The sequence below is a fragment of the Pleurodeles waltl genome, chromosome 9, assembly GCF_031143425.1.
Source record: "Pleurodeles waltl isolate 20211129_DDA chromosome 9, aPleWal1.hap1.20221129, whole genome shotgun sequence".
Lineage (NCBI taxonomy): Eukaryota > Metazoa > Chordata > Amphibia > Caudata > Salamandridae > Pleurodeles > Pleurodeles waltl.
Genome location: NC_090448.1, coordinates 329,999,035 through 330,019,725, shown reverse-complemented (window position 1 = coordinate 330,019,725; position 20,691 = coordinate 329,999,035). Strand labels below are relative to the sequence as shown.

The 20,691-nt window shown below is 46.9% G+C and overlaps 1 protein-coding gene across 2 annotated transcripts in view; it reads right to left on the bottom strand.

Moving 5' to 3' along the window:
• The window catches only part of APEH (acylaminoacyl-peptide hydrolase), a 278,020-nt gene that overhangs the window by 214,847 nt on the left and 42,482 nt on the right, over window positions 1–20,691 (bottom strand). For both annotated transcript variants that reach the window (XM_069206858.1, XM_069206859.1), the window contains exon 3: window positions 13,652–13,781. In XM_069206858.1, the coding sequence (XP_069062959.1) occupies window positions 13,652–13,781 (130 nt within the window). The remainder of the gene's footprint in view (window positions 1–13,651; window positions 13,782–20,691) is intronic.

Here is a 20,691-nt window from a genome sequence, read left to right as displayed (position 1 = left end):
TGAGGTGAGAGAAACCAGACAACTAAAGCAACCACTGCACCAGTCACCACCGGGCCAAGTTGAAATGGACCCCTAGTGTTAAGGACGTCCCCCAGTTCTCCTGAGCTCCAGTCCATTGTGCTTTCACCCCTCCTGGGTGCCACAGAGACGCCTGCAGTTTCAGATCACAGGACTTTCCCCCCCAACCACTCCCTCTGCCAAAACCACAAATGCTCCTGGACAAGGAAACCAGACTCCAAAGGACACCCCTGCATCCATTGGCCCTGGTGAAGAGGACCAAAGGTGCACCTATGTCCCTGAGCAACCTATGTTTGAAACTTACCTGTTGGTTGTCCTCGACTGGCCCCCCAGCCAAAGCCTACGGTCTAAATCTACAGGGATCAATCCCCATCAAAAATACACTGAGTACTGCACCTCTACACCTGGCCACCCCAGTGCTGTCCAGAAGGACCAGTTGGTGTGGCCCTGATCCTTGCCCAGTACTCACCTTAAGTCTACAAGATTGATCCTGTGTTGTTGTAAAATGTTGTTTGCTGAATGTGTTTTCCTTCCATAGGCTAACATTGAAGAACTCTGAAATTGCATTGTGTCGATTTTTGCAAGTGAAAAGTATTTCTGCTTAAAAACTTACTTACCTTATAACAAAGTTCTTGGGTTTAAAGTATATATAAAAAAAAGTGTTATTTTTGTAAGTTGGTCTCGGATTTATTCTTTGAGTGTGTGTCTCATTTGTAGCTTCTGTGAGTACAACAAATGCTTAGCACTACCCACTGATATGCCTAACTGCTCACCCACACTACCACAAAATAGAGCATTAGTCCTATCTACTTTTGCCTCTGCAAACCAATTGGGGGATCCAAAGGGACTCTGCATGGTGTACTTCTATTTAGTACACAATAGAGAGAGTCCACTCTCTATAGCGATCATCTAGACCATCCTGAAACATGAGGCCATACCTGGGTTATGATATTCCAGGATTACACTTTAAAGATCCAACAACGAAGACAAACATTCTTCATAGTTAAGCAAAAGATGCGGGTGATGCAGGTATTATACATGTTGCTCTTTCCAGTCCACCTAAAGGTTATTCTTAAAGACAAAATACTTTTCTTCAACATGCCAGAGGGCCCTGACCATGGATGAAGGAGAGGCAGGACTTCTGCTGTAACACAATTTAATCCTCTGAAGTAGGGGAGGGGGCAGTAGCAACCAAGGATGGCAGCAGCTTCTGTGACGGGCCCGACAGGCTCGGAGACAACACAGCTCCACAAACAGCTCTCGAGACAGTCCAAAACCTCAACAATCAGCATCTGGTGAGCCTGAAACTGGATAAGAGACCTGTGCCTCCATAACCACCAGATAATGGCTGATGGGCACTTTACATAATTGGGCTACACCTATGTGTTTTGAAGATTTGTAAGAGGCAGAGTAATTTCTAGCAGATGCAGCCTAACCCCAGAGGATTTTTGTTTCTTTTTGAGTTTTAGGGTTGAGTCAGGGGGACTGTCGAAGGGGTGTTGGTAATTTGGAACACAGTTGGTGTTTGTTTTCCTGAGTAGGTAATTGCCCCTACTTTATTCCACAACAGGTACTACAAGTTGTCAAAGTATAGGTTGGACAGAATGAGGTTTGTTATTCTTATTCATTATGCCTAGACTTAAATCAGACCTGTGCACATAGGAATACTGCCCAGAACCGACCACCACACATTCTCCTCATGCCTTCTGTCACCATGCGCACTCCTCCATGTGGCCAACCACAACTGTGCATGGCACCAGGACCACATTCAGCACTTGACATGAAATGCCAATGGTTTCTTAGATCCAAATAAAAGAGGTGAGCTACGGAGAGCAGATAAGCACTTCTTTAAGGACACAGTCCTTCAAGAGACTCACTTGGTGGGCACTAGGGGCCAGATGTATGAAATTTTTTTGCACTTGCAAACGGTGCGAATCGCAAAATTCGGCCGTTTGGGAGTGCAAAAAAGTGGTCTGCGATGCATGAAAGGCATTCGCAGACCACAAATAAGAAATCACAAAAATTGTGATTTCTTGCGTTGCAACCTGGTTTTGCTAGTTGCAAATTGCGATTCGCAAAATCCAAATCGCAAGGAAATGCTGCAAAAAAACGCAAATTGCGATTTTTCGCAGAATGGCATTTTGCACATGCAAAATACCATGAAAAGAAACCAGGTGGTAACCTGGTACAAAATTTAAAAATGCATTTAAAATGCGTTTTTAAATTGAACATGTAAAGCACACATGCACTTTTGGCATGTGTGCACCTTACATGTCCCCCAAGACCTTTTTGGGATGCAGCAGAGGGGGCCTTAGGCCCCCAGCACCCTGGGCTTTTGCATTTCCAAAATTGTGATTTCTGGTACAGAAATCGCAATTTTGTAAATGCAAAAAATTCGCAGCTATGGGCCAACAGGCCCGTAGGTGCGAATGGGGCTGGTATCACAATTTGCGATTCGGTAATAGCATTTGCGATTTTTAAGAAATCGCTATTAGCGAATTGCAAATGTGATACATGGCACTTTGCGGGTCGGAAATAGCGATTTCGTAAAAATCGCTATTTCCGACTCGCAAAGGGCCGTGATGATAAATCTGGCCCTAGGTTTCCTTTTCTGGCTCCTATTGGTTACTCGAATATGTTTCATGCAGGCTTTACAAGGGGGGCAGGGGAAGCTCATACTGATTCACAACCATCACCCTAAAGGTCACACTGGTTTGGCACGACAACTGGGGCAGGTATGTGATGTTGTTAGGGCTCCAGTATGCTCCCCATCAGTAACAATGTATTTTCTTAAAGTCATTGAGGCACTAGGTGGCACAAATTCCCTGAGGGGTTCTGGATACTGGGAGGGGACCTGAAAGAGGAGGTAAAGTGGATGGATGCTAGACAAATAAACTGAGGTGGGATGACAGCCCCGTACACTGTCACCCCTGGCCCGATTCCTGGAGGGGCTGGGTCTGGCATGACATATGGAGGACCATACACCCCCCCAGAACTAATGCTACACTTTCTAATCCAGGGAGCATAATGTGCTCTCTCAACTGGATTATTTTATTTTGCCATGCTCCAAGACTCACAGGGAGGAGGGGATGCTCATCCTTCCCAAGGGTCTGTCTGATTACTCACCAATGAAATTATTGCTGCACCTGGGCTCAGGAAGGCTGTGATTAGATTAGCCCTTCAGTGCCTGGTGGCTACAAGAGACTGAGACTAAGTCATATATCTTATCAACTATTGAACATTATCTTGTGGTAAATGAAGGCTTGTTGCCTTCCCAGAGAAACTCTGGGAGGTACTCAAGACCATTTTGCTAGGGGATATTAGGAACAACAGGAAGGAACCAATCTTGAGACTCAAATCTTAAAACCCAAGAGAGAGAGAGTTTCTAGTTCCAGGGTCCCATTCCCCTCCACCCTTAGGGAGACAGTCCTCCGATAGACACTCCTGAATGAGGCGAGGACGAAATTGCTTGCCATGCAGAGGCAAACTGAATTTTGGCTGCAGCTTTATCAGCTGGGTATATAACTACTATACAGCAATCTGATAGCCTGGGCGGGAATGGGAGGTTCCTTCTATGATATTTTCCCAGTACTATGGGGGTAAATATAAGGGTGCTCTTTGTTGCCCTTGGTATTTACCATTCTGATTGAATCCCTTGCAGCTTGGCTAAGGATAGATGCACTGGTCAGGGGACTGGACACCCGGTATTTCAGACAGAATAGCATAATATGCGGACAACGCCCTTATATTCTTAGATGAACCACGGGAATCTCGACTCCAGGTTCTCAAGATACTACAAATATTTGGTAGATTCTCAGAGCGCACCATCAACAAAGCCCCCGGTGTATCCCACAACTTGCTTCCTTCTGCCTTATTGTTCAAATTTCTTTACTGATTTTCAAGTACAGCAGAACAGAGGGTGGTGCAGCACCCTTAAACTGAAGAGAACTTATACCCAACCAAACCCCAACCCTTACACCCTCTTAAGTGCACAATTAAGCTATCCAGTCGTGAGTTTAAGACACTCAGGGGGTCATTCTGACCCGGGGACCACGGAAGCACCGCCAACAGGTTGGCGGTGCTTCCCAGCCCATTCTGACCGCGGGGTAAAGCCGCGGTCAGAACAGGGGATCCGGCGGTTTCCCGCCGGATTTCCCCTGCATGGGCTGAATCTCCATGGCGGCGCTGCAAGCAGAGCCGCCATGGAGATTCCGACCATCTTCCCGCCATCCTGTTTCTGGCGGTTTTTACCGCCAGGAACAGGATGGCGGGAACGGGTGTCTTGGGGCCCCTGGGGGCCCCTGCACTGCCCATGCCACTGGCATAGGCAGTGCAGGGGCCCCCTAACAGGGCCCCATAAAGATTTTCACTGTCTGCTTAGCAGACAGTGAAAATCGCGACGGGTACAACTGCACCCGTCGCACCCCTGCAACTCTGCCGGCTCCATTCGGAGCCGGCTTCCTTGTTGCAGGGCCTTTCCCGCTGGGCCGGCGGGCGCTCTTTTGGCGGTCGCCTGCCGGCCCAGCGGGAAAGCCAGAATGGCATCCGCGGTCTTCTGACCGCGGAGCGGCCATTTGGCGGTTCCCGCCGCCCGCCAGGGTCAGAATGACCCTCTTAGCTTCTGTACTGCTCTCCCATAAGGTCAGGTCTTCTAGGCATCATCCCCCTGCTAGTAGCCTTAGGAGTTGCAAATATTTAGGAAAGTTCAGCTCTCTGAACTCTCCGGAGAGAAGGGAGAGAAAGGGGTGCCATATCTCTCTAAACGAGTTACCTTGTGTCGTGAGGGAGAGTGTAATCTTTTCCATCCCCAAGATCAGCTATACCTGATGCAACCAACCTAGCTGTGTGGGGATTTGCGAGGTTCCCCAGTGGGTCAATATGTTTTGTAGAGCTGCTCCTAGTGCTAGACCGATCTGACAGTCTCGTAGTGACTTAAGAGGGAACATCAGAGTGTTTGGTAGTCCCAGTATGATGTAGGCTGGGAATCGTGGGAGTTGTGTCCAAATGTCGGTCGATGTCGTTTAAGATTCCCTCCCAATAGGAAGCCAGTTTTGGACACTCCCACAGCAGGTTGGCTAGCATGCCTGATGCCTCTCGCATCCTCTCCAGCATCGGGTCTGATCCCTTTCGTGAAGTCAAGCTGGGGTGAAATACCAGTAGGTAGCAATCTTCATTGCAGTCTCTCTGCCGTTTGTACTATGTGCTGTGCGTCTTGCCCTGTAGTAAATCGCCTCCCAGTCCCGGGGTGTCAGTGGTCTACCCAATTCTGCCTCCCATCGAGTCTGGCCTGGGACCCTGGATCTCGGGGTAGTTTGCTGAACCAGGTCACAGAGGTCCGAGATTATGTGCTGATCTGTTTTCGTCAGCAGCCATTTTTCATATTGTGTAAGGGGTCTACATGCTTGTTTCCAGTTTATGGGCTGAATCACCCAGTGGCGAATCTGTAGATAGTGCATCCTCTCAGTCTCTGGCAGTGAATGCGTGGTCTTTAAGCTTTTGAAGGGCAAGAGTCCCTCTTCATCAAACAAATGTCCTATGGATCGGCATGATGGTGATGTCCAGGGGCTAAAGGCTCCTTGGTCTATTCCCAGCATGAAATCCGGGTTCCCCACGACAGGCGATAAAGGAGAGGGGGAGGAGGTCAGGCCTCTAGTGTACACTACTTGGTCCCAGACCTTCAGGGTTGCTCTGGTGACAGGGGAGGAGTACAGACCTCATGTTCTATGGCGTCGGGGCAGCACGGGGATCTTACAGAGGGGTGCCGGCGAGTGCCCGGTCTATGAACAATGAATGTCTGGGATTCCTAGGCCTCCCCTGAACGGGGATTGATAGGCCCAGGTGTGAGCTATTTTGGGTTTCTTGCCTGCCCAGATGAAGCAGTTGATTTCCCTCTGCAGCGCCAGCAGACAGCCCAGCGGGGGCTCGGCCTGTAGTGCCTGGAAGAGGAATAGGACTTTAGGGATGATTGACATTTTTATTGCGGCTATTCTCCCGAGCCAGGAAATTGGGTATCATCGCCATTGTGTCATGTCTTTTTGACACCCTCCAGAATGAGGTCATAGTTCCTCTTTGACGTCTCTGGGACTGTTCTAGCTATCTGGATGCCTAAGTAGGGAATAGAATGTGTCTGGCATTGGAACGGGTACTGCTGGGCCATCGAATCTGCCACCCCTCCCGAAAGTGTGAGATTGAAGGCCTGGGACTTCGAAAGGTTAATCTGGAAGTCGGACACCCTCTCAAACACCTCCACGACTTTAAAAAAGCCGGGAGAGCCCTTATCTGGTCATCTAATGCAACCACCACGTCATCCACAATGGTGTACTCTTCCACCCTGGTTACTTCTGGGCTGTCCCTCACCCTCTAGGCAAATGGCTCCATATAGGGAGCGAACAGCAGGGGGGAAAAGCAGGCACCCCCGACGGGTTCTGCGGCCAACAGAGAATGAAGTGGAGGTCTCCCCACTGACTCTGACTGAGGCCCTCTGGTGGCTGTATGCGCTCGCTATCTAGGCTTGGAATTGGGGTCCAAGGCCAAAATGCTCCAGCGTTGCCTGAAGGTGCGGCCAATGGACGCGATCAAACACTTTCTCTGCACCTATACTAAGCAGCATAAGTTCCCTTCTCGAGCACTGGGCCTTATCTAATATGTGCATGATTCACTTAGTGTTGTCCCCGCACTGCTGGTGTGGGACAAAACCCGCCTGATCAGGGTCCGCCAGGCATCAGCGGAGTCAGACGGGAGGCTAGGATGCCCGTGAGTAGGTTGAAGTCTACGTTAAGTAGAGAAATTGGTCTATAGGACCTGCATTGTGTGGGGTCCTTCCCCAGTTTAGGGAATCACCACAATGGATGCTTCTAGCATGGATGGCGGGAACTCACTCGGACCCGTGATGGCGTTAAAGAGGTATATCGGGGCTAGGCTACTGCAGAATGTTTTATAAAGCAGGCCTGGGAAGCTGCCCCTTCCTGGAGACTTCAAGGCCTCCAGTAGGCAATTGCAGAGATTACCTCCTCTATCTTGATTGGGACCTCCAGCAGGCCCCCATCCTCCATCAACAGTTTAGATGTGTGGGCTCGGGTGAGATACTGGTGGGAGGTGTCCTTGTCTGTCTGCTGAGGGTGGGGGGGGGGTGGTTAAAGGGCCCGGTAGAAGTCGCAAAACATTGAGGCAATCTGTGTGTCATTCGCCACTTCCACCCCATCCAGGCCCTGAATTGCTGCCACCGCAAGTGTCTGCCTCTGGGCTCCAAGACTGTTGGCCAGGAGGCGTCCGCACTTATCACCACCCTTGTAAAAGGAGTATCGCAGGCAAAGGGCAGCGCACTCTGCTCTATCAGTATCGAGACCGGCTAGCTGAGCTAAGTAGTCTCCATGCTTGGGAGGGTGCAGTCCTTTTGTGGATCCTCTCTAGTACAGTCATCTGCTGTTGCAATTGGGCCCTCTTCTCCCATTGGATTTTATTATCCGCTGCTTACATCGTAATAAATTCCCCTCTGATAACAGCCTTCAATGTCTCCCAGAGTAGTGAGATAGGTGTGTCTGCAGTGTCACTGATCTCTAAGAAGTTGGAAATGGCTTTCGTTATCTGTGCCACCACCTCCGTCCACAGCAGGAGGGTGGTTCTCAACCACAAAGGGTAGTATCTTTTGGGCTGGAGGGGAATGTTTAGAACTAGGGATACTGCTGTGTGATCAGACAGCGTGAACAGCTCAAAATATATATATATATTATATATATATATATATATATATATCCCTCAGCATCTGCTCTATTTTCCTTGGAGCCCAAGAAGAGATCAAAGGGGGCATACGTTTTGTGGGCATGTGTGTAGAATGTATAGGCTCTGGTTGTAGGATGTCTTCCTCTCCATAGGTCTCCAAGGTTCAACTCCCCCAGTCTCTCCACACACCCCCAATTCCCCATCCCCCTCCCCCCTGCCGACAGGGTTTCTTCCCCTTACCCCACATAGCGGCAGATCTGTCCCAATCATTGTTACAGACAATATTAAAGTCACCTCCTATAACCACCCGTCCCTCATGTGCGGTTGTGGTCTCAACCAGCGCCCGGTGTATGAACACCTCCTGTCCCTTGTTGGGCACATATATTGATGCCACGACAGCCTGAAAGTCCCCTATATGTATCCGGAATGCCGGCAAGCGGCCTTTTTATTTCATCTATCTTGTCTCCCACGAAAGGACCGTGAAACAAGAAGTGCTACCCCTGCCACCTTGGTCCCTTGTGATGAAAAGTACTGTATTGGGAAAAATCTTGAGTGCAGTCTATGGTGATCTGCGGGTATTACGCGGGTCTCTTGTAAGAGGCATATGTCAGCCTGCATGTGTTCCAAATAGGAAAGGACTGCTCTACAGTTGGTTGGATTGTTTAATCCTTTAACATTGAAGGTGAATACTTTAAAGTTTAATCCTGCGTAGTACAGGAAAGTAGATTGAGTGCTAGGAGCCTCCTGCCCTGGGTTCCTGTCCTCTTCCAGGGCCCCCCCACACCTCCCCACCCAGATCCCCCTCAGCCACCGTAGTTGTGGTGCTTTATGGCCCCTGACCCATTATTCCCCTTGAGGTTTCTTAATGTCCTGGATACTATAGTCTCTAGGTCCGGTTTGGTGTTCCCTGTCAATACTGTCTGAGAGCATGCTCGTCTACGCCACCGGCGATCTGGTCTCAGCGAGTGTGGTTGTTCCTCCGAGGGTTCTTCAAGCCGCAGCAACTTGTACGCTTCCTTCAATGAGCGCAGTTGGTGTGTTTTTCCCTCCCATTGGAAGATTAGTCTGAAGGGACGGCCCCAGGAGTAGGTGACGTCTTTGTCCCTAAGAAAGTAGGTGATCGGGCGGAAGTCTTGCCTCTTCTGTAGGGTGATCGCTGCCAGGTCCTGATATAGGAGCAAGGTGTGGCCCCAAAATTTCACAAGGTGTTGTTCTCTTGCTCGGTATGGGCCTGGACAGCATGACTTTCACTGAACTATCTTACTTGGATCGCGCTGTGGCCATTGTCCTCAACATACTCTGTCGGCCGCTGTTCCTCACAGTCTCTGCGTGATGGGTGCCCCTCTCACAGTAGTTCACCGAGCTGTGACCCAGGCAGAGTACCTCGTCTGTGTATCCAGTCAGACTCGCAACAGGCCTTCCTGCTTGGGAGGCCCCTCCCAGGACCTTCACCTCCTTGGCCCAGTTGGAGGGCCTACTGTGCTCCAGCTGCAGCTGTAGATGTGAAGCTTCCCACAGGAGTGGGTTACTCCCACCCCAGAGGTGGCGCAGTTCCTCCCCTCCGCTCTGATCAGGGGGCTCCGGTACTGACAGTGACCTTTGCCACTTCGTTCGGGCTGTTAGCTGCGGAGGAGTTCGCTGGGTCTCAGCTCTGGGCCCGACTCTCCAATTCAGTCAGATAGACCACAGTTCTGCCCCCCCCAACCCCTCCTCGTCTCTAGCCCAGCCTTCTCGCTCAGCCGGTCGTTTCCGGCCTCTCCGTGTCCGGGAACCTCCGTGGCGAGTCGGTTGGGGTACCCGACGCTCCGCACAGTCCCTTGGGCCGTGCTGCTGGCTTGGTACCACCAGCGCATCCTGGCTGGGTCCCCCAGCACCAGGTCCACCTCCTCGCCTGCTCCTCTCTGTCTCTCCCAAGTCAGACGGCCAGCCGCGCATTTCGTCTTTGATCGGGAGGACTCCGCAGGCGCCCCTCTGATGTTCCTCCTCTAGGCCCTGTAGACTTTAGATCGGACTCTAGGAAGGCCCTCCAGACCAATTTCTGCCAGCTGATCCACTGGGCTTCCCAGAGAGTTTGGGTCAGCAGTCCCTACTTCTGCTCCCTCTTTGAACACTCTGCGTGGGCCCTCCCTGCCTCCCTTCTATGCCACAGGCCGTCGCCAGTTCAGTCTCCCTGCGCTGCCTGCTGTTTCTGACCTTTCACCATCCTGGCACTCCATAGTGTGTTGGTCAGGGACCCAACGCTCCACGCAGCCCCATGGGCCACACCACAGGCTCGCCGTCACTAGCGCGTCCTGACCCAGTCTCCCTTGCTGGATCCGCACCTCCGTCTGCTTCTTTGTCACATACTGGTCGGGCGGCTTGGCTGAGCTATAGGCCTACCGTGTGCTCCATCCGACCAGGAGGTCTACACAGGAGCTCATATGATGTTCGCCATCTAGGCCCTGCAATCGTTAGTTCAGGCTCCAGGGGGGTCCTCCGGACCAGTTTCTTCTGGCCAGGCCACCGGGCTTCTCTTCTGGTCTGCACCCTTTGTCTATCCCTCTGCTCTCTTCTCGCACTGGGGGGGCCTTCCCCGTCCCCTCTCTAAGCCGATGCTCCTCACCTCTCACCACAGCTGGCCATCTTCTATCGCTCCTTGTGCACCCCCATCTTGAGGAGCTGTTGGGTCTCTGCTCACCGGGCTCTTTCTCAGCCCCCATCGTCCTTTCACCTTCTCCATCTCAGTCACCTTTGGCTCGACAAGAGTGCTCCTTACTCGTTGAGGAGCCGGGGCTTTGCTGTAAATCGCCCCGGGTCAGGCGGGTGGCCAGGGTTTTCTCAGCGGGCCGGTGGAGAGGCACAGGAATCTGCCCTATGCATCCGCCATCTTGGCTCCTCCTCCCCTTCCCCCTGCTTTAGAATGGACCACTAACCTACAGGTTTTAAAAGACATTGAAATATCTCAGCGTGTATGCGACAGGAAACCTGTAGAGGGCATGGAACCGGAACATACAGCCCAAGCTGGATCACCTAACCCATGACTTTGGATTCTAGTCAGCACTCCCCTTGTCTGTTATGAGACACTTCTTCATTCATAAGATGGTAGCCCTGCTGCACCTTCTATGCCAAAAACAGAACTATCCCTTTCCCTGCCACATTCCTTTTTCAGGAAAGTAGACTCACTTCTGCTGGACTTCCTCTGGAACCGCCAATCCTGAGAATTGCCTTATCTAAATGATATAAATCTACATACAAAGTTGGCATGGCTGCTCTACACACTGTCTCTTGCTACAGGGTGTCTCACCTCATCATCATCAATGAATGGTGGGTTGACAACACAGGAGACCCTGCTTTTGCATTGGAGAGATGAGTAATGAAAGAAACATCTTTTTTATGTTCGCCTTTTGGAGGAGCTACACCAAGGTTTCTTCCCCTAGTCACAAAGATGCACTTAGGTATGGAGGGACTTTCATAGAGTTCTAGGGTGGTCCAGTCGCTTGACTAAAGAGACTCCCCTACGGTTAGGGACTATATTTAGACAGGTGTCTGATTTACACAGACCAGAAGTCCTGGCATACCATGTATATCTCTAACCTGGGAAATATTATGTCTTCTTAGCTGCTAAAATCCTTTGCAGACTTACAGGGAGAGTATGATCTACAAAAGTGATATCAAAGTACGGCTCGGTGGTACCAACTGCGGCCCTCCTGGCCTTCACATGCGGCCCCCTGGTCCACTGCAGTACTGGACTCTGCACTAACATTAGAAATATGTTTTAAAAAATGGTCAAACATCAATTTAATGGAAGATAAAGAAAGAAATGAAGCAGTGTTTCCTGCACCACTTAACTTTATGAATACCTTCTTGCAGCAAATATGTAAAAATATGATAGTCTTTTCAAAATTCAAAAAGAGTATTTCATTAACTTGAAGACCTGTTTTACCTTAGCACATTATATCAGTACATTTATTAGTATTTTTTAAAGTGCATTGAGGAGTTTTCTTTGTTTGTGATAGGTTTCAAACATGAATTTAGAAATAGTCATGCTTCCCCCTGACAACAAGGCCTGTAGTGAACTAATAGGCAAGTCAGTTATTATATGCACCTTTTGGGTGGGCTGAGTTGCTATTATACATGAACAACATTATAATTTATTAAATGACAAACGGGAGAAGAATTTGTGCAGTGCACTCCTTGAAGTCCTGCATTTCTAAATCCTCTTCTATGTGATAACGAAGAAAAAGGAGTAAAAATGAACTAACCAATTTGCCTAGAATCACAGTTTGGTCAAATAGCTAAGCCGGGATTGATCCCAGGTTTTCTGGTTTCACACGGTAAACCACTAGATGTACGTGCTTTGTTCCCCCTATACCCATCTTTCACCCCTCCCTGCCTCAACTACCATCCTTCTGGCATTAGTGCAGCCCTTGATAACACCACAGACTAAACATTTTGGCCTCTGGGAAATTATTTGCGAGTACCCATGATCTACAGAGCAGTTGGGTTTTCACATGTTCACAGCTCGGGCATGCCCTCATGCTCTACACAGCAGACTTGGAAAAATTACCCGACAGTAGCTCAATAAAGGCTAAATCCTACTTGATGATCTGACTGTTCATAAGATATCTATACTCGTTAGTAAATAATTCATAAGACACATTTGACCAATTACAAACGACAAATACATAGGACCTCTAATGGTTGATGATTGGAGAGAGTTTCAAGCGTCCTCCCCGAGAAGCAGCAATTGCCTCAGAGTTTAGACTTATCCCACTGAAATAGTTACACAGAGTCTACTGTACACTGGAAAGATTGTGGATCAAGGGGGCCATAACTTCGCCCACTTATCCAAGATTTGGGGCTCAGGAGGGTGACCTGTTGCTGTTTGGAAATGTGAACAACTGTTTCCCTTCTAGGAGGAGGTGATTACGTGCTTGGGGCGAGTGCTTGGACGTTAATTATCCAGGGATCTCAAATTCACTCTTCTCCATGTTACAACAGACAATGACAGTAATAGATAACAGGTGGCTTTGATGCGATTGGGACTGGTTGTGGACAAGAGGGACATTTATAAAGCACCGAAAAGTGCAGACCCTCCATCCTTGGAAGGATGGAAGACAGGATTAGACCATTGTACGAGAATAGAGATCCTATTTATGCGATCAGAAGGTGTCCACAGAAACATTACAAAATATGGGCAGAGTGGTGCAAATTCAAAGGAATTCTCATCGGGCAATGCAGAGACTTCCTCCGGCCTTTGTACGATGAAATGTGGACCTAAGAATGATCTGGCGAGCTTATAAACTGGGGAGTGGAGCATGGGGGTCATTAATGACAGTGCAATGAGCTTTTACTATGTGACCACTAAGCTGCTTTCGGTGAGGACATTATACGGTTTATTTATGAAGTTCTGATGCAAGTGTGGCCTTGTTCCTGATTGATATGTCTGAGATAGAAGTGAATATAATGTTGCAATAAAAACAAATATAGTGCATAGAAACAAAGTTGGACAACCGCTATCTTTTGATCCAAGTTTGATATACATCTGTATGCCAGTTTTTGCTGTGCACTTCTGCAAACATTCAGACTGGAGTTCGAATAGAAAATGTAATTTTAGGATCTTAATCAATCGAAGTCAAATAGACCATAAACAGCAAGCCTAATATTTCAAGTAAAAAAAAGACGTGCCTATTGTTAAAAAACGTTGAAAACTACTTTCTATGTTGCTTTTTCCTTATAACTAATTCAGTACACAAAATTAAGCATTGCACCTTTTTTTCGCTGCAAAACCAGGGTCATTATTATATATAGCACTACGGTAATATTGTACAAGACATGCACACGCTGTTAGGAGCTTTAAAGATCGTGTAACCAACCACACTGTCCAGGTCAGCACAATGATGGATGGCAGCATGGAGACCAGTTACATACATACCTGTGTAGATATTGCAGTATTTTCCTCCATACTGAGTTATTACTTCAGGCCCGATGCATGCATTACATAGGGATGGGAACTGGATGGTTTCCCTGTACAAGTCTGCTATCTCCATGGGATTTTTTAAAACCTGCACAGAACAAACTTGACACTGTAGATGTTCACCTTTGGCACACAGGTAACACAACAAAACAAATCTGTATTTCAATCTGCCAACCTCCACCCATTTCCCATCAACTCATCAAACAGTACGTTTTCTTATATATGTGTATGTGCTCAGTCATAGTTTATGAACACGGTGTCAACAGTGCTGAACAGAATAATCAGCATTAACCCCAAAACATCAGAAATTGTATGAGGAACGTGCAACATACAGAAGTGTAAACACAGTCTCAACTGGTAGGCTTGAAATCCCTAGGCAATAAAAATTAGAACATTAGAGACACAGAAATCAAATAATCAAGTAAACAGGAAATTATCCTCACTGTGCAACTGGAGTCAAGATACACCCAAGTGACAAGTCCCAATAAGGGCAAAACCGGTCTTTGGGTCCATTGCGTTCTGGTTTAGGGAGGACCTGGCGTGAAAGTTCAGTGTGGACTATTCTTCATTGAGAACAGTCAAGACTAATTTGGGTATGGTTAGGTCCAAACTGAGGTGTCATGGTAGGAAAAAGAACAACGGGTTGTACTACTACCCCGAGAGAGGGGTTGCATTGCAAGCATTCCTTGAATCATCTTTATATGTTAAGTTACACACCGGCCTTGTAACAACAAATCCAATTCTATTTAATTCCCCCCATCTCCCGGGGAAACAATTAGCCCCACATACACAAACATATATCACCTTCTTTAAGGTAATACATGTTCTGGGGGCTTTTTCTCTTGCCCCTGCGTGCGCAGAAGGGGACCAAGAAGCAGCGGGAGAGAAGCTTCTGTGTCTCACCCCATTCTATAATATGCAGAAAGATGGGGGTCTGGCACAGTAGCTGCCTGCAGGACCTATAGCTCCACTATTGGTTGCATGTCTGGTGTCTATGGGTATGTAATTATCGGGACTGGATGTTAAGGACCTGATAATTGTGGGCCTGGAAACACAGAAAAGCCTGTAGTTGCTCCGAGTTACTTATAATGAGGGCCCGAGTGCTCATGGTCTATATGAATACGCTTGCCAAGAAAAACACCACCAGGGACCATCAAACAAAGCTAAATAATAGAGGGTTCAACCCATTGAACAAGTAATTTATAAACAGTAAGATATGAGAACTTGAGTAGGGGGATTTATTTTGCATTAAAAAAAAAGAAGAACATATTTGACTGGTGTGAAAATAGCAATTCTTCTTAGACTCACTCTAATGTACAGTACAGACACATTAGGATATAAGATATCACTATATTTGAGTTTGCTAAGACTTCTTTTTTTTTTTACATGACCTTCAAATTAAATCTGGTGGTTGTAGATTAATCTATGCATACTTTCTCTGAGCAACACGTTTCGGCTGAAGCCAGTCAGTAGTTTTGCTGCTCTCAGTAGTTACTGCAGTATAGTGTTTAATCAATCTATTATCTACATTAAGCTGATATGGCTGCAGGAAAAGACAATGACATTTATTTTGCCCTTTCAGGTGTAAAAGAGGGAAGCAGTGAAGAGCATTTTAACCCCTTCGCTGCCAGGCCTTTTCCCCTCCTGTGCCGAGCCTTTTTTTTGGCTATTTGGGGCAGTGCACGCTTTGGCCCTCATCACTTTTTGTTCACATAAGCTACCCACGCCAAATTTGCGTTCTTTTTTTTCAACATCCTAGGGATTCTAGAGGTACCCAGACTTTGTGGGTTCCCCTGAAGGAGACCAATAAATTAGCCAAAATACAGCAAAAATTTCTTTTTTTCAAAACAAAAAAATGTGAAAAAGGGCTGCAGAAGAAGGCTTGTGGTTTTTATCCTGAAAATGGCATCAACAAAGGATTTGCGTTGGTAAAATCACCATCTTCCCAGCGTTCAGGAACAGGAAGACTTGAATTAGAAAACCCAATTTTTCAACACAATTTTGACATTTTACTGGCACATACCCCATTTTTACTATTTTTTAATGCTTTCAGCCTCCTTCCAGTTAGTGACAGAAATGGGTGAGAAACCAATGCTGGATCCCAGAAAGCTAAACATTTCTGCAAAGTAGACACAATTCTGAATTCAGCAAGGGGTCATTTGTGTAGATCCTACAAGTGTTTCCTACAGAAAATAACAGCTGAAATAAAAGAATATTGAAACTGAGGTGAAAAAAAAAGAAATTTTTCTCCACGTTTTACTCTGTAACTTTTTCCTGCGATGTCAGATTTTTTAAAGCAATATACCGTTACGTCAGCTGGACTCTTCTGGTTGCGGGGATACATAGGGCTTGTAGGTTCATCAAGAACCCTAGGTACCCAGAGACAATAAATGAGCTGCACCTTGCAATGGGTTTTCATTCTATACCGGGTATACAGCAATTCATTTGCAGAAAAATAGGTATCAAGAAAACTTTTGTATTTCCAAAATGGCCAAAAGATAAGGTGTTAAGAAGCAGTGGTAATTTGCACATCTCTGAATTCTGGAGTGCCCATACCAGCATGTGAATTACAGGGCATTTCTCAAATAGATGTCTTTTTTACACACTGTCTTACATTTGAAGGAAAAAATGTAGAGTAAGACAAGAGGCAATAACACTTGTTTTGCTATTCTGTGGTCCCCATGTCTGCCGATAAAAATGGTACCTCACTTGGGTGGGTAGGCCTAGCGCCCGCGACAGGAACTGCCCCAAAACGCAACATGGACACATCACATTTTCACAAAGAAAACAGAGCTGTTTTTTGCAAAGTGGCTAGCTGTGGATTTTGGCCTCTAGTTCAGCCGGCACCTAGGGAAACCTATCAAACCTGCACAGTTTTGAAAACTAGACACCTAGGGGAATCCAAGATGGGGTGACTTGTGGGGCTCTGACGAGGTTCTCTTACCCAGAAACCTCAAAATTTGGCCAAAAAAAACACCTTTTCCTCTCATTTCGGTGACAGAAAGTTCTGGAATCAGAGAGGAGCCACAAATTTCCTTCCACCTAGCGTTCCCCCAAGTCTCCCGATAAAAATGGTACCTCACTTTTGTGGGTGGGCCTACTGCCCGCGAAAGGAAATGCCCCAAAACACTATCTGGACACATCAAAATTATCAAATGCAAAACTACCTGTTTTTGCAGGGGGGGCACCTGCGTTTTTGGTCCTGGGCTCAGCAGGTGTAGATCCTACAAGTGTTTCCTACAGAAAATAACAGCTGAAATAAAACCATATTGAAACTGAGGTAAAAAAAAAAAGGCATTTTTCTCCACGTTTTACTCTGTAACTTTTTCGTGCGATGTCAGATTTTTGAAAGCAATATACCGTTACGTCAGCTGGACTCTTCTGGTTGCGGGGATACATAGGGCTTGTAGGTTCATCAAGAACCCTAGGTACCCAGAGCCAATAAATGACCTGCACCTTGCAATGGGTTTTCATTCTATACCGGGTATACAGCAATTCATTTGCAGAAAAATAGGTATCAAGAAAACCTTTGTATTTCCAAAATGGCCACAAGATAAGGTGTTAAGAAGCAGCGGTTATTTGCACATCTCTGAATTCTGGAGTGCCCATACCAGCATGTGAATTACAGGGCATTTCTCAAATAGACGTCTTTTTTACACACTGTCTTACATTTGAAGGAAAAAATGTAGAGTAAGACAAGAGGCAATAACACTTGTTGTGCTATTCTGTGGTCCCCATGTCTGCCGATAAAAATGGTACCTCACTTGGGTGGGTAGGCCTAGCGCCCGCGACAGGAACTGCCCCAAAACGCAACATGGACACATCACATTTTCACAAAGAAAACAGAGCTGTTTTTTGCAAAGTGGCTAGCTGTGGATTTTGGCCTCTAGCTCAGCCGGCACCTAGGGAAACCTAGCAAACCTGCACAGTTTTGAAAACTAGACACCTACGGGAATCCAAGATGGGGTGACTTGTGGGACTCTGACCAGGTTCTCTTACCCAGAAACCTCAAAATTTGGCCAAAAAAACACCTTTTCCGCTCATTTCGGTGACAGAAAGTTCTGGAATCAGAGAGGAGCCACAAATTTCTTTCCACCTAGCGTTCCCCCAAGTCTCCCGATAAAAATGGTACCTCACTTTTGTGGGTGGGCCTACTGCCCGCGAAAGGAAATGCCCCAAAACACTATCTGGACACATCAAAATTATCAAATGCAAAACTACCTGTTTTGCAGGGGGGCACCTGCGTTTTTGGTCCTGGGCTCAGCAGGTGTAGATCCTACAAGTGTTTCCTACAGAAAATAACAGCTGAAATAAAACAATATTGAAACTGAGGTGAAAAAAAAAGCAATTTTTCTCCACGTTTTACTCTAACTTTTTCCTGCGGTATCAGATTTTTTAAAGCAATATACTGTTACGTCAGCTGGACTCTTCTGGTTGCGGGGATTCATAGGGCTTGTAGGTTCATCAAGAACCCTAGGTACCCAGAGCCAATAAATGACCTGCACCTTGCAATGGGTTTTCATTCTATACCGGGTATACAGCAATTCATTTGCAGAAAAATAGGTATCAAGAAAACCTTTGTATTTCCAAAATGGCCACAAGATAAGGTGTTAAGAAGCAGCGGTTATTTGCACATCTCTGAATTCTGGAGTGCCCATACCAGCATGTGAATTACAGGGCATTTCTCAAATAGACGTCTTTTTTACACACTGTCTTACATTTGAAGGAAAAAATGTAGAGTAAGACAAGAGGCAATAACACTTGTTTTGCTATTCTGTGGTCCCCATGTCTGCCGATAAAAATGGTACCTCACTTGGGTGGGTAGGCCTAGCGCCCGCGACAGGAACTGCCCCAAAACGCAACATGGACACATCACATTTTCACAAAGAAAACAGAGCTGTTTTTTGCAAAGTGGCTAGCTGTGGATTTTGGCCTCTAGTTCAGCCGGCACCTAGGGAAACCTAGCAAACCTGCACAGTTTTGAAAACTAGACACCTAGGGGACTCCAAGATGGGGTGACTTGTGGGGCTCTGACGAGGTTCTCTTACCCAGAAACCTCAAAATTTGGCCAAAAAAAACACCTTTTCCTCTCATTTCGGTGACAGAAAGTTCCGGAATCAGAGAGGAGCCACAAATTTCCTTCCACCTAGCGTTCCCCCAAGTCTCCCGATAAAAATGGTACCTCACTTTTGTGGGTGGGCCTACTGCCCGCGAAAGGAAATGCCCCAAAACACTATCTGGACACATCAAAATTATCAAATGCAAAACTACCTGTTTTTGCAGGGGGGGCAACTGCGTTTTTGGTCCTGGGCTCAGCAGGTGTAGATCCTACAAGTGTTTCCTACAGAAAATAACAGCTGAAATAAAACAATATTGAAACGGAGGTAAAAAAAAAAAAAGGCATTTTTCTCCACGTTTTACTCTGTAACTTTTTCGTGCGATGTCAGATTTTTTAAAGCAATATACCGTTACGTCAGCTGGACTCTTCTGGTTGCGGGGATACATAGGGCTTGTAGGTTCATAAAGAACCCTAGGTACCCAGAGCCAATAAATGACCTGCACCTTGCAATGGGTTTTCATTCTATACCGGGTATACAGCAATTCATTTGCAGAAAAATAGGTATCAAGAAAACCTTTGTATTTCCAAAATGGCCACAAGATAAGGTGTTAAGAAGCAGTGGTTATTTGCACATTTCTGAATTCTGGAGTGCCCATACCAGCATGTGAATTACAGGGCATTTCTCAAATAGACGTCTTTTTTACACATTGTCTTACATTTGAAGGAAAAAATGTAGAGTAAGACAAGAGGCAATAACACTTGTTTTGCTATTCTGTGTTCCCCATGTCTGCCGATAAAAATGGTACCTCACTTGGGTGGGTAGGCCTAGCGCCCCCGACAGGAACTGCCCCAAAACGCAACATGGACACATCACATTTTCACAAAGAAAACAGAGCTGTTTTTTGCAAAGTGGCTAGCTGTGGATTTTGGCCTCTAGCTCAGCCGGCACCTAGGGAAACCTAGCAAACCTGCACAGTTTTGAAAACTAGACACCTACGGGAATCTAAGATGGGGTGACTTGTGGGGCTCTGACCAGGTTCTCTTACCCAGAAACCTCAAAATTTGGCCAAAAAAACACCTTTTCCTCTCATTTCGGTGACAGAAAGTTCTGGAATCAGAGAGGAGCCACACATTTCCTTCCACCTAGCGTTCCCCCAAGTCTCCCGATAAAAATGGTACCTCACTTTTGTGGGTGGGCCTACTGCCCGCGAAAGGAAATGCCCCAAAACACTATCTGGACACATCAAAATTATCAAATGCAAAACTACCTGTTTTTGCAGGGGGGGCACCTGCGTTTTTGGTCCTGGGCTCAGCAGCCTTTTAGGGAAACCTACCAAACCCAGACATTTCTGAAAACTAGACACCCGAGGGAGTCCAGTGACGTGTGACTTGTGTGGATCCCCCAATGTTTTCTTACCCAGAATCCTCAGCAAACATCAAATTTAGGTTAAAAAAAAAATCACATTTTTCCCACATTTCTGTGTGGGATCACCGCACTGGGACAAACTTCATACCACCCAATGTTCCCCTCAGTATCCCGGTAAAAATGATACCTCATTTGTGTAGGTGGGCCAAGTGCTTGTCAATATTGAGGGGGAATGAAAGGGGGCCCAAAAGGGCAGTTTGCAAAAAAAAGATTTTTAGGCTGACAAGTGCAGCAGAATTGTTACCGGTATATATGAGACAATGCTGGGTGGTAGGAATTGTGTAGATTCCTGCAGATTCCGGAAGGTTCCATCACAAAAACGTGGGAAAAATGTGTGATTTCCAGCAAAGTTGGAGGTTTGCAGGGGATTGTGGGTACAAAAATGGTGCGGGCTGCATGTGAAACACACCACCCTGGAATCACCCAGATATTTAGTTTTCAGATGTGTCTAGGTCTTGTGGATTTTTCTACATGGCAGCGTCCCAAAGTCCATAAAGTGCAGCCCTCACCATT